Source organism: Dipodomys spectabilis, unplaced genomic scaffold, assembly GCF_019054845.1.
Source record: "Dipodomys spectabilis isolate Male_0828 unplaced genomic scaffold, ASM1905484v1 ptg000051l, whole genome shotgun sequence".
In the NCBI taxonomy this organism is placed as follows: domain Eukaryota; kingdom Metazoa; phylum Chordata; class Mammalia; order Rodentia; family Heteromyidae; genus Dipodomys; species Dipodomys spectabilis.
This window is the reverse complement of record NW_024870728.1, coordinates 14,484,667-14,498,187: the sequence shown is the minus strand read 5'-3', so window position 1 is coordinate 14,498,187 and position 13,521 is coordinate 14,484,667. Positions and strand designations below refer to the sequence as shown.

At 42.7% G+C, this 13,521-nt stretch overlaps 1 protein-coding gene across 1 annotated transcript in view; it reads right to left on the bottom strand.

Annotated features, from left to right (window-relative positions):
• Window positions 1-11,449: 11,449 nt before the first annotated feature.
• Window positions 11,450-13,521, bottom strand: part of Mreg (melanoregulin) — a 49,886-nt gene continuing 47,814 nt past the window's right edge. The window contains exons 4-5 of the mRNA XM_042679174.1: window positions 13,040-13,203; window positions 11,450-12,022 (exon numbers count right to left, since the gene is read on the bottom strand). Of these exons, the coding sequence (XP_042535108.1) occupies window positions 11,888-12,022; window positions 13,040-13,203 (299 nt within the window). The 3' untranslated portion in view covers window positions 11,450-11,887. The remainder of the gene's footprint in view (window positions 12,023-13,039; window positions 13,204-13,521) is intronic.

The window sequence follows — 13,521 nt, the reverse complement described above, 5'->3', positions numbered from 1 at the left end:
GAATCCAGATCAAGAATCTTCAATACCTGGCTTATGTGACTGTAACCCCTCTGTACACCACCATTATAATAACAATAAAACATTTTAAAGAAGAACCTTCAAGCTGGGTGTCAGTGTCTCACACTGTAATCCTAGCTGCTCACGAGGTTGAGATCTGAGAATTAGGATTCAACGCCAAACACGCAGGAACATCTATGAGACTCTTATCTCCAATTAAACAACAACAACAAAAAAAAAATGAGGGGTTAGGGAGGGGGAGAAGAAAGCCAGAAGTAGAGCTCAAGTGGTAGAGCACTAACCTTGAACAAAAAAGCTCAGATTCAGTGCCAGGCCCAGAAGTTCAAACCCCAAGACTGGCAAAAAGAAAAAGGAGAAAGAAAAAGAAAACCTTCATAGTCATAATTAAATAAAATCTACTTTCACATCTTACCTCTCCTAGTGAGACTCTTTTCAAGTGATGTTCTACACTGTTAACAAATATATGAATATCCTTAAAATCTCCTATTAATACTCCAGTGAAATCCAGGCACAAGAGGTTCACTCCTGTAATCCTAGTTACTCAGGAGGCTAAGATCTGAGGATCCTGGTTGGAAGCTAATCTGAATATGCAAATTCAAGAGGCTCTTACCTCCAATTAACCAGCAAAAGGCTAGACATGGAGGTGTGGCTCCAGTGGTAGAACACCAGTCTTAAGCAAGAAAGTTAAGGGAAAATGCAAGTTAAGCGAGTTCAAACCCCAGTACCAGCTCAAGAAAAAGAAAAAAGCAAAGAAAGTACTATCACCTGCCCTCTTGCTAACCACTCTTTATCTGCTCCCATTAGTTAATCAGCTGCAATTTATTGAACAATTAAGGGATGTAAGACCTTGACCACAATCTTGTTCACTTATCAAAATACATACCTTAAAACATGCCCTGTTTGAAGGGACACACCCCTCTCAACACCAGAAGTACAGAGATGTTTCTATACTTACATGTGATGTTGGCCTGGAAAAAAGAAAAGAAAGCCAACTAGAACGACAACAGATCTGATTCATAAATAGGGAAGCCTGTATGACTCAGGGCAGCTGGGTCGAACTGTATTCATGTGTGTCTGGCGCCATCTTCTGGTGGTCCTGTCAACACACACATCTATTAGCATGGGCCACTTGGGAATCTCTCGTGAGCTGTTTAGATCTACATTTACAAAGTAAATGGGCTTTGAAACAAATATTAAAGCACAAATCATAGTTGCTGCCACATTAGTAAACAGCTGGAAACATCAATAATAACTTCCAATTATGCAGGCGATTCTATTTTAAACGGTGCATACAGAGCAGAATTTATCACTGGAGTCTCTGAGCAAGCAGCCGACTCTTCAGGGGATGAATACAAAACTCCACACAGGCTAAGGCACTGGTTATGGCAGCCCAAGCTAAGTCAAGCCCATTTGCCAACTGGGGAATGATGTTGCGATGAAGAGCTACACGATGGACAATGCAAAGCAATGAACCCTGGATGTACACTACAGTGCGCAGGAACTCGAAGACATTCTGTCATGTGAAGGGAGTCAGGCCATCAGACTGGAAAATTGAATTCATTAAAATGTCTCCCACTGGGAAGGTGGCTCAGCGGTAGAGAGCTTGCCCAGCATGCATGAAGCCCTGGGTTCAATTCCACAGTACCACATACACAGAAAATGCCAGAAGTGATGTTGTGGCTCTACTGGTAGAGTGCTAGCATTGAGGAAAAAAAAAACCAGTTCAGGAACAGCACCCAGGCCCTGAGTTCAAGCCCCCGGACTGGACAAAAAAAAAAAGGCTCCAAAACAGACACACACACACACACACACACACACACACAGAGGTAGAAACTGCCTTAGTGGTTGTCCAGGGGACAATTCTGTGATTGCTCGCAGAATTTCTTTGTGAATAATGGAAAGATTTTTAAGTTAATTGTGATGGCTTTTATACAACTCCATGGGCATACCAAAACCAGTCAATTATACACTGTAAAATAGGTCGATTGTGTGGTATATGAATGATATCTCCATAAAGCCTTTGCCCAATATGTCATATGTTTTTAGAAACAGAGTGGATTCCTTAATCACTCGTTAAGAAATTCCACTGTACAAAAAAAAAAAAGAAAGAAATTCCACTGTACTTTGCTTATACAAAAATGGCCAAGGTTGAAAGGTTGTGTAAGCCCAGCTAGAACAAGAGTCTCCTCCCTGCTACCTAAAAATTAATTCATTTTGTCTTTAAGTACAAGAAAAATTGTAAGCCAAGTCAATAAAGTGAGCGAAAAATAAAACTTTGTATACTGACTGGGGCTGCACACACACACACACACACACACACACACACACACACACACACACACACACACACACCTATCCTGATGGACCGCACACACACACACCTATCCTGATGGACCCTGGGCAGGGGGCTGTACACACACACACACACACACACACACACACACACACACACACACACACACACACACACACACACACACACACACACACACACACACACACACACACTGTCCTGATGGACCCTGGGCAGGAAATTGTGGAACTGACAAACGGCAGAGTGAGTCAACAGTGCCATCTAGTGCTCGCTGCGAATCCTGCAAGCCCCTCCACAGCTGCTTAGCGAGGCCGGTTCTTTAGGCTAAGATGCAAATCAGTTACCTTTGTCAACTAACTTCGATCCCTCATCGCTCTCACTTCGAACACGTCTGCTCCTACTCCTACTCGTTCACAGGGAACGAACCTGAACCGAGGCAGATGGCTCCAGAGGGGCGCTCCGCACACCCACCCCCAACTCCAGCTCCCCTCCTAACGAAGCTGCAAAACCCGTATGTCGGGTGCCCGGTCCCTGGAGAGCAGATGTTCCCCACGGTTACTTAACAGCATTCTCTGGAAGTAAACTGTTAGATTCTAGCAACATCCAGTTGATTCCCTGTCCCAGAGGCACAACAACTAAAATGTCCCCCAAGATGACGAAACATCCCCCTGAAAGGGGGGAAAACTGTCTCCTCTCCTGCTCAGCAGCCTATCAATGTTATATAATTATCATTATAAAACCAATACCTCATATAAATTTTGTCTTTTATAAATTTTTTTGTCTGGTCCTAGGGCTTTAACTCAGTTGATATGCTCAATTTGAGCCACAGCTGCACTTCTGGCATTTTTGGAGGTTAACTAGAGATAAGAGGTTCATGGATTTTCCAACCTGGTCTGGCTTCTAACAGCGATCCTCAGATCTCAGCCTCCTCAGTAGCTCCTGAGTAGCTAGGATTACAGGAGTGAACCACCAGTAGCCTGGCACTCATTTCTTTCTTTCTTTCTTTCTTTCCTTCCTTCCTTCCTTCCTTCCTTCTTTCTTTCTTTCTTCCCTTCTTTCTTTTTCGTTCTTTCTTGTCCTGGGGCTTGAACTCTGGACCCAGGCACTGTCCTTAAGCTCCTTTTTGCTCAAGACTAGTACTCTACCACTTAACCCACAGGGCCACTTTGGCTTTTTCTATGACTTAATTAGAGATGGGAGTCTCACAGGCTTTCCTGCCCAGGCTGGCTTTGAACTGCAATCCTCAGATCTCAGCCTCCTGAGTAGCTAGGATTACAGGTGTGAGCCACCAGTGCCTAGTTCATACGATTTTTAAAAAATTAGGAAGGAAGCTGTTGGCTCATGCCTATAACCCTAGCTATTCAGGAGGCTGAGATCTGAAGATTGCAGTTCAAAGCCAGACTTTGCAGAGACGTCTGAGATTCTTATGTCCAATTAATCACCAAAAAGCCAGAAATGGAGTTGTGGCTCAAGTGGTAGAGTTCCAGCCTGGAGCACAAAAGCTTAGGGACAGTGTCCAGTCCATAAATTCAAGCTCCACAACCAGCACACACACACACACACACACACACACATACACACACAAGTAAAATGTAATGACATGCAGCACCAGGGGAAGATGGTGTGGTAATATAGAAAGATAAAGCTAGAAATGGACGTCACAGACAGTAAGCCAGGTAGATGTCATCTAAGTTCCGTGTCATTTTAGCAAACTGAGCCATATGAGCTCTGGAATTCTCACTGTTGTCTCAAAACCAAAATAAAATAGTACTTGTACACGTAACTTCAAAAAGCAATAATTCATAAAGCAGAATTCAGGGAATTCATAAAGCAGAATTCAGGGAACTAAGCAGAAACATAAATGAACTATCCTTACCAGGAGGATGGCACCCCCCCTCCCGTTCAGGAATTAGAGACTGTGCCAGGCCCCCCGCTGCTTGAAGGTGCCTTTGTTTGAGTCTGCTTTGCCTCTGTGGTGAATGCCTCCATGTGAGATGGGGAGAAACCCAAGCTTATAAAGCAGATGTTGTCAATGTAGTGCAGGTGTCAATGTGTATTTATACCTGGCTGTCGCATAGATTAACACTGTAAAACTTCCGAGAAGGAATTCACCCCCTTCCCCCCTAGTCTAGGGATAAAGGAAACCTAGACAAATCACAAATGAAATAAAAGTGGCCTATAGCATATGAAATGACATCCAACCTAACAAACACAGAGACATGTAAATTAAGCCAAGGAGCCTCCCCCTGGCTCTTTACCCGTTGTTTTAGCAGCATATATTCCTGCTGCGAGACCATTTCCTCTCACAGCACTGCTGGGTGATGATGGGAGCTTGGCAACCTGGGAGCTTGGCACCTTGATGATGTGCATAAAGAATTACTTAAATCTGCATGCATTTTGATTCTGTAATTCCTCTGAGAATACAGTAATGTGTAGAATGTTCGTTGCAGAAAAAAAATGCAGAACCACCAATTAAATTTCCAAAAAAAAGATGAAAAATTACAAGATGTGTAATGTTCACATAATTATGCATTTTTGAACCATGCACTGGTATGGCTCAAGCTTGTAATCCTAGCTACTCAGAAGGCTGAGATCTGAGGGTCCCACTTCAAAGCCAGCCCAGGCAGACAAATCCCAGGGATTCATCTCCAGCAAACAAGTAGAAGTGGAAGTGTGGCTCAAGTGGTAGAATACCAGTCTTGAGTGAAAAAGCCAAGTGAGAGCATGAGGTTCTGAATTCAAGCCCTAGTATGGGTACCAAAAAGAGAATGAATAGATAGCCAATAGATACATTTGTAAAAATGACGTTCTCAGAGGCTACTTAGTAACAAAATCTTTTTTATTTTTTTTTGTCAGTTGGGGGGCTTGAACTCTGGGCCTGGGAGCTGTCCCTGAGCTCTTTAGCTCAAGGCGAGTGCTCTACCACTTAAGCCACGGCACCACTTCTTCTTTTCTGGTGGTTAATTGGAGATAAGAGTCTCATGGACTTTCCTGACCAGGCTGGCTCTGAACCACAATCCGCAGATCTTAGCTTCCTCAGTAGCTAGGATTACAGGCATAAGCCACCAGTGTGCGGCCAGTAACAAAATCTTTATGGCCTATGAAATTGGCTAAACTTCCTAGCATTTGAATCTATCATCTTTGACCAACTTTTAAAAATCAGATATAACATTATAAATACAAATTTTGAATATAGCCATTAAAAATGCAATTTCTCAAACAGCTAGAGTTCTAGAATTATACTCCTCACCCAACCCCCCCCCTTTTTGCTTTAAAATGTTCTGTTCTGGGCATTGTGATATACATAATCCTAGCAACTCTGGAGGCTAAGGCAACAGGGCCCAGCCTGAGCTACATAGCAAGACCAAAAAAGAAAAGTTCTGAGTTATTTGTATGTTGTTTATATGTTAGAAATTGCCCTAAACTGATGTAACCTTTAAGAAACACCTGGGATTTTAACAGACACCAATGACCTTCAGCAACCAAAAGAGGACGTAAAGGTCATAGATTTCCTCCTTCATAATCTTGCAACCAGGTGGCATGTCTCAAGGAAAGCAATCCATAGCCTAAATTCCTCTACATATATAATACCTATTAGCAATGACACATGATTATAATCCTAGGGAAATGCCTCTTATGCGCTTAGGCAGGCATTATTGAAAGAAATGTTTAAGTGAAAAATCTCATCTTAAGCAGATGCAATATCTTCTGACAACAAGATCTGACTCATAATGACAGTGAAGTGGACAGGAAAACAAAACAATGAGCAGCTGGGTGCTGGTAGCTCATTCTCATAATCCTAGGTATTCAAGAGGCTGAGATCTGAGGTTCAAAGCCACTCAGGCAGAAGAGTTCATGAGACTTTTCCAATTAACTAGCACAAACCTGAAGTAGAGCTGTAGCACAAGTGCTAGAGGCCCCAGTACTGGATTCTGAATATGAGCACTGGGAAAAACATCTCCAGAAGCTGAGATGCCATTATCGTACATCCAACTTCCTAATAAGTATCAAGATCAGTGTCGCACATTGCTGAGGGGAAATATTCATAAAATTCCACAAAGGTCACTCCAAGAGAAGCCCATCACTCTTTCAGAAGATAATCTTTATATGCTTGAAAAGTTTAATAACTGAGCATTGTGCTTAGCCACATTGTTAGAGCTTTGCAGTACATTGCACATTGGTCTGATATTATAGTATGTATTAGGGCACATTGTTTCCATTTTTCCATTAAGTCAAATGAAAGCCTATAATTTTGCTTTTTTCTCTTATTCTTACTTATATTAAATGGTATTTATTACATGTATTTTGGTGTGATATTTGGTTGTTCCGGGCACCAAAAATAAGTCAGGCTGGGCACTGGTGGCTAATGCCTGTAATCCAAGGTTGAGAACTGAGGACTGAGGTTGGAAGCCAGCCTGGGCAGGAAAGTCCATTGAGACTTTTTTATCTCTAACCACCAGAAAACAAGAAGTGGATCTGTGGCCCAAAGTGTTAAGAGTGCCAGTCTTGAGCACAAAAGCTCACAGACAGTGCCCAGGTCCTGAGTTCAAGCCCCATAACCAACCAAAAATAAAAAGGAAGAAGTAACGCCCTCATTTTTTGTAATGAAGGGAGCAGTGGAGTAAATTGTACGTTAGGAAAGATTAAGCAGATGAAAGGAGAGAAAGGAGGCAGAGACTTCAATAGAACAGGCTTTCGTCATCGCTGCAGAGGGACTCCGTGTAACAGACAGCAGAGCGCGAGAAACAAGGAGCCAAGGGCATGGGGGGTTGGGCTTTTAATACAGTGCGGTGTAAGCATCTCTTTGGAATATTTGTGCTGTCCTGTTTGGGATTTATGCATGGTATCCTAAGGTCAGAGGTGAAGTTTTCCTGAGAATCAGGAGCAGTCCCCGAGGAGAGGTTGGTCAGTGGAACATGAAAGCAACATGGAGTCGTGAGAACAAAGCACATTCCCATCGTGGTAGCCATGTGCTTCCTTGGATGTAATGAGATGTGGGGTGGTGGAATGTCCCAGATAGTACTCATAAAATGCACTCAACAACTGTTTGTTTCTTCTTGTCATCTTAGGAAGACTGTTCTCTTTCTTCTGCTCAGGAATAGGGAGAGATGTGAGGAGAGGCCGGAGGCCGGAGGGTCTTTCTAGGGGAGCAGATGTGCCTGAGTAGCTAGTGGGACATCACAGGCGCCAAGAATTGCCGCAGCTCGCCTGAGCTGAGTTCATTAGCAGCACAGGTAACACGGTCCATGCACAGAACTTCACGTCTGGTAAAGAAACCATTTATAATTACAGTTGACATTACTTTTATTCCCCCTCCCCCAACAGGCTTTTGTAGGCTGTGTAAATTCCACCTCATGTATGTACATGTCTTTTTAAATGATTATATGGTTGTCTCCACCAAAATGAACACATCATCAGAAAATTCTTTGTCTAAGATTAATTTTTAAAGAACTTTCTCATATTTAAAAAAAATAGTGAATGCATCTGAAAATGATTCACAATGAAATATTTCAACAGATTAATTCTAGTAAAACTGGACTAATGATTCCAAACAATGTTAAATCACTATGACTACTGAATTTGTGGTAGCTATAGATGCAGACGCTCACACTACATTGGTAACTCAGATACCGTCACATCGGCTTCCCTAGGGGGAAAGATTCGGAAAGGGAGACGTGCAAGGTGTTTATTGGCAAATAACTAAGGAGGAGAAAGGGAAAGGGAAGCTCTACCAAGAAGTAGCCACAGCAAAGGCCTCAGCCAATCACATGCGGAGCTCTGGAACTGGGCTAAGCCTGTATCAGCTAACCAGCAGTAGATGGGGGAAGCTGAAGTGAGCACAGACAATACAACCTTCATTAGCTGATAGCACCCCTAGAGGTCAGTTCCAGTATTACCATCAGCTAAGGGATCTGAATACATCAGAAAGGGGCACACTCGAGCAGCTCAGGCCACCCGGTGACCTGCTTGTTTTCAATGGCCAGATCTGAGGATATCTCCTCCAGGACTGCAATGCATTTCTTTTCCCAAAGAAAACTGCAGGAAGATCAATAGACTCTCCTATCGTCCCTCTGCCACAAGTGGCCTCAAGGTCTCTCTCTTCGAGATTTCTGACCAGTACTTCTCTAAACTGTCAAGGTCATTGAAAGAAAAGAAAGCCTAAGCAACTATCATAGCCAAGAGTAGTCTAAGGAGACAACTAAATATGCTGTTCTAGATAGAATCCTGTGATCACACACACACATACACACACACACACACACATACACACACACACACATCTTCAGTTAATCACAGTGTCTGCCATCTCCCTGGAATGTAATTACTAATTCTGATTTAGTATATGAGACAAGGGGATGGAGGAGAGGTTTCTACTTGGTTTCTACTCCTTAGTTTCCACACGGAAATGGGGGTGGAGAGGTTTCTACTTCTATATTAAGAAAGTTCTTAGCCCACAAGTCAAAAATAATATGGCAGTTGAGCCAACACCCAAATGTGTTCAGTGGAGGGCTGAGTAAATAAATGGTAAACAGGTGAATGGCAATCCACCATGATAATCAGGTGGATCTACAGTAAGACCTGAGGGGAGAAACGCATGCATTACCTGGATCCCAGGTGCCCCCACAGCCTCTGCTGGTGACAGTGATATTGTGGCCCTTCACTGCCAGTGCCAGCTTGGACCTTGTGTGTCACGGTCCACACAGTTTTTGTGTACTCCCCTTCCTCAATGTCAGTAATCACTGAGGAATTATTGTCATACACACCTGCAAGGGCATCACAAGTCCTCTAGTCAATACATATGACTTTGAAAAATAGCCAATGTCTGGAAATTTATCAAGATATCATAAGCCTTTATTAGGGGAGCTGTGCCCTATTCCCCTGATCATCCATCCTTGAGATCAATGGTGTAGCTTCAATAAGAACATTCCGGTTTCCCCAACTAATTTGCCCTAGTCTATTAACCACACCACATTCTCTACAAGCCATTCATCATGGTCATCGTGGCCATGACAGCGGACCCCCGCTGCCAATGGCTCCTCTTCTCCCAGCCTTTGCTGCCGGTGAGCCCCAATCCCTAACAGTATCTGGCCTACAGAGCTGCCATGGAGCTTTGTAGAGATTCCGGTGCCCATTCCCAATGCCTACCTCCTCACTTTGGTAACTGTGCCTTTTGGGGTGCCCTCCACTCTTAAGAAAGTATAAGTACCTTAAAGTTCTGTGCAATAACATCTATGAAATATGAATAGACATATGTGATCTGCTAGCTACCAGGATTTTTCTTCTGGTATACACTAGAATAATTACTGATATAAAAACTCCCTCCTATCACCACTTGAAACCCCCTTGCATACACACATGAACCTTAGAAAGTATTAACATGGCTCCTGGTCCTGCTGATCACATTAAGCCTCCTGATATGGCCAATTGTCTACTCAAGTGTATAGACCCACTCTTTGACTGGACTTAGGGTAACAAGAGGTCTTTAACCCCATCTGTCTCTCAGCTTTTCTGCCCTTTGATTTAAAGGGATTATGAAAAGAATGCCCATTTCTTCTTATTGATCATAAATAAAACAAATATCCAGCTTAAAAGTAAATACAGAAGGCTTTTAATTCCTTGGAAAAATCACCTGTATAATCTCACATTTTTAATCACAACCATGGAGAAAATCTTATCCTTGTTTATTACCAAACATAGAAACAATGGGGAAAACGTATACTCCATAGATACAAACAATCTCATCTATTCTGACATCAATAAAAGACAAAAAGTTAAACTACAAATTGAGTACAGAAATTAAAACAGCACATTCTAAGATTTCTGTTTGTTCATTTGTTTTATTGTTTGTTTCACTGCTGGTGTATTTATCTCCCAAGAGTCTATAGAAGTGAGGGGAAAATATCTGAAGACTAATCTTAAATATGACATGGAGATTAAATGCTAAGTATAAAAAATAAAACTTTCCTTACATACTACACTAGGAAAAATTTTCCTGAAACACATCAGTTAAATTGTTCCATAATGTATCAACAAATACTTCTAGGAAATATTTTAAACATTGTGTGTCCTATGCCCCCTCCAAAAAAAAATAAAACGCTAATCAGGATATGAAATTCTTCAAGTCACAATCCCCTGGAGAGACTAACACAAGTTAGTTTATAACCTGAAGTCAGAAGTGCAAAATCTGAAAAAAAAACTTAAAATATTGTCACTGTTCTCAGCAATCTCCTGATAAACTCTATAACTCCTTATTAAAGGCTTTGTAACAAAATGAACCAGGATCTCAGGATCATTGGGCAAGCTCCTTGCTGGACTGATATAAGTTTTGCAGCTGGACTTGTCCATCTATGGATAGCAGTAAGCTGATATCACCTGCTCTGCTTCTGTGATGGAAGAAGACCCAGTAACAAGCCATGGCCTCCTGCCCACCTGTAGGTCTGCATGAGAAGTGCAACCCTGGCCATCCAGAAACAGACTAAAGACAGGAGAAGGAAGTGCAGGGCAAACACTTCCACTTACAGATTCTATCCCTGATCAAATGCCCTGGGCTCTGAGTGGAAACAAGTAAGATGCAAAAATGAGATGACCAGGTATCAGCCATGTTGAGGATTCAAGATGTATCACACCACAAGTGCAAATTTTTCCTCGAAGCTTCAGGAAACATCAGCTCAAGGGATCATTCCTTTTGGAACGCACCTCTGAACAGCATTCCTAAACATGTATCTGGTTCATCTACACTTCTCAGTGAGCGTAACTGGTACCAAAATAATACCTCAAACACCACCCCAAGTTCTGCAGAGTTTTCCAAGTCAAAGAGAGGTCATATCATGCCTAATATTATTTGGGGGCAATTTTTTCTAGTATTATATTTTAGATTAATTCTTTCAAAAGTAAAAATCTATTTGGGGGCTCAATGATCACTCTTTCTCCCTTTCTTGGGGGGTGGGGAAGTTGGGTGCTCCTGGGGCTTGAACTCAGTGCCTAGGTGTCATCCCTGAGCTTCTTTTGCTCAAGGCTAGCACTCTATCACTTGAGCTACAGCACCACTTCCAGCTTTTTTTCTAAGTAGTTTTTTGGAGATAAGAGTCTCAGCCTTTCTTACCCAGGCTGCCTCTGAACGATGATCCTCAGATCTCAGCCTCCTGAGTAGCTAGGATTTACAGGCGTGAGCCACCAGCACCCAACTGATCACTCTCTTTGGTAACCATTTTATTTTACCAGTTAGGATAACCCACTCCATCATAGGCTGAATGATCAGAACTGATTGTACCATTAAAACCAAAGCTGGGCAAAATGAGGCCTTTTATCTGGTCATCCAAGAACTCTTCCCCTAAGAAGCTCTTTTACTTTCTTTCTAGAAAGTAATATCACTCTAGTGTTTCAATGTAGCTATGAACACTTCATAAATAAGGTCCTCATGAAGACCTTGTGTTATACAGAATTCAGAATCCATTTCACACAGCAAGCGCTCCCCATCCAACTTTGCAGTCGTCCAGCTTTGCTTAGCTGTTGCATCCCAGTGGGAAATTTCCCTTTCTGCTTCTGTGCTTCTCCTTAAGGACTTGGAAATGGAAGGCAGTGTGGTTCTTTCTGGCCAACTGCCAGGCATGGAACCTCACAACTCTTGGGGTAAGTTCGACTAGCAACTTTAAAGAACTCTTCTGCTGCATCCAGAGCAATGAGACGGTCCTACAGAGAGGTAAAATAGATTGTCAAGTCAGAAACCAAGCCCTGTGGATGGGAAAATGAAACCAAACCCAATTAACCACACACACACACACACACACACACACACACACACACACACAAAACAGGAAGGGAACTGTGGCTCAAGTGGTAGAACAGTAACTTTGAGCAATAAGCTCAGGAACAAAACTGGGCACTGAAGGCTCATCCCTATATCCTAATAACTCAGAAGGCTGAGATGTGAGGATCACAGTTCAAAACCAGCTCGGGTGGGAAAGTCTGTGAGATTCTCATCTCCAATTAAATCACAGCAAAAGCTGGAAGTAGTGCAGTTGCTCAAGTGGTAGAGCGCTAGTCAAGCAAAAGAAGCTCAGAGACAGTGCCCAGGCACACACACACACACACACACACACACACACACACACACACACACACACACACACACACACACACACACACACACACACACACACACACACACACACACACACACACACACACACACACACACACACACACACACACACACACACCAAACCCACCCTAGAAATAAGATTGAGCAACTAAAATATTCGTGAACTTTTTCTCAACAGATTTAAACACATTTCCTAACCATTGTTTCACAACACTCCATCAAGCCTCACAGGTCTTTCAGATGACTCCTTAATCTTAGGTAATATAAACAAGTGTTCTCATATTACAATGTGATGACCAGCAAATGGTTCAAAACTGGCTGCCCAGCAGAATCAGTAGAGAAGCACAGCTACAATCTGAGCCTTGACAGGTTTAGGTGTGATCCAGAATTGTGAATTTTCAGAGCCTTTTCAGAGACATGGCTGGCACCTGTCACTGGAAAGCAAAGCGGATAATAGCGGCAGCATCTGCCACCGTGAGCCACAGTTATGATGGTCCTGGTGGCGTGGGAAACACCAATGCAGGAAACAACAGAGAAGACAAACAAACAACAACAACAAAAATCTCAGGCAAAATCAAGGTATGTCATGAAAGGAACCCACTTACCACAACAAAGAGATACCGCTCAGAGAGCTCCCAGCTGGTTGGGAAAATATTGGTTTCTTCAGCCAGCTTTAACAGCATCTCTCGAGCTTCCCTTGTGTTTTTAGAATCACTCATGGTGCTGAGTTTGGTCACCGACAACAACGAGTCCGCTTCCCTTTGAAAACCTAAGGTAGAAAATGTTACCCCCAGATAAATAGCTGCCCTGCGATATGGTGCCCACAGGAGATAGAATGGACCCAGATGCAGATTATACAAAAACAATGCAATATGGAAACCAGAGGTAGAACTGCTATGCTGCTTCCCAGAGCAGTGGGATTTGTCTTTAATTAAAATTTGTGTAAAGCCGGGTTCAGGTAGCTCTGAGATCTGTGGATCATGGTTCAAAGCCAGCCCAGGCAGGAAAGTCTGTAAGTTAAACTCCAAAAAATGCCAGAAGTGGACACTCAAGCGATAGAGTGCTATCCTTAAGCATAAAAATTCAG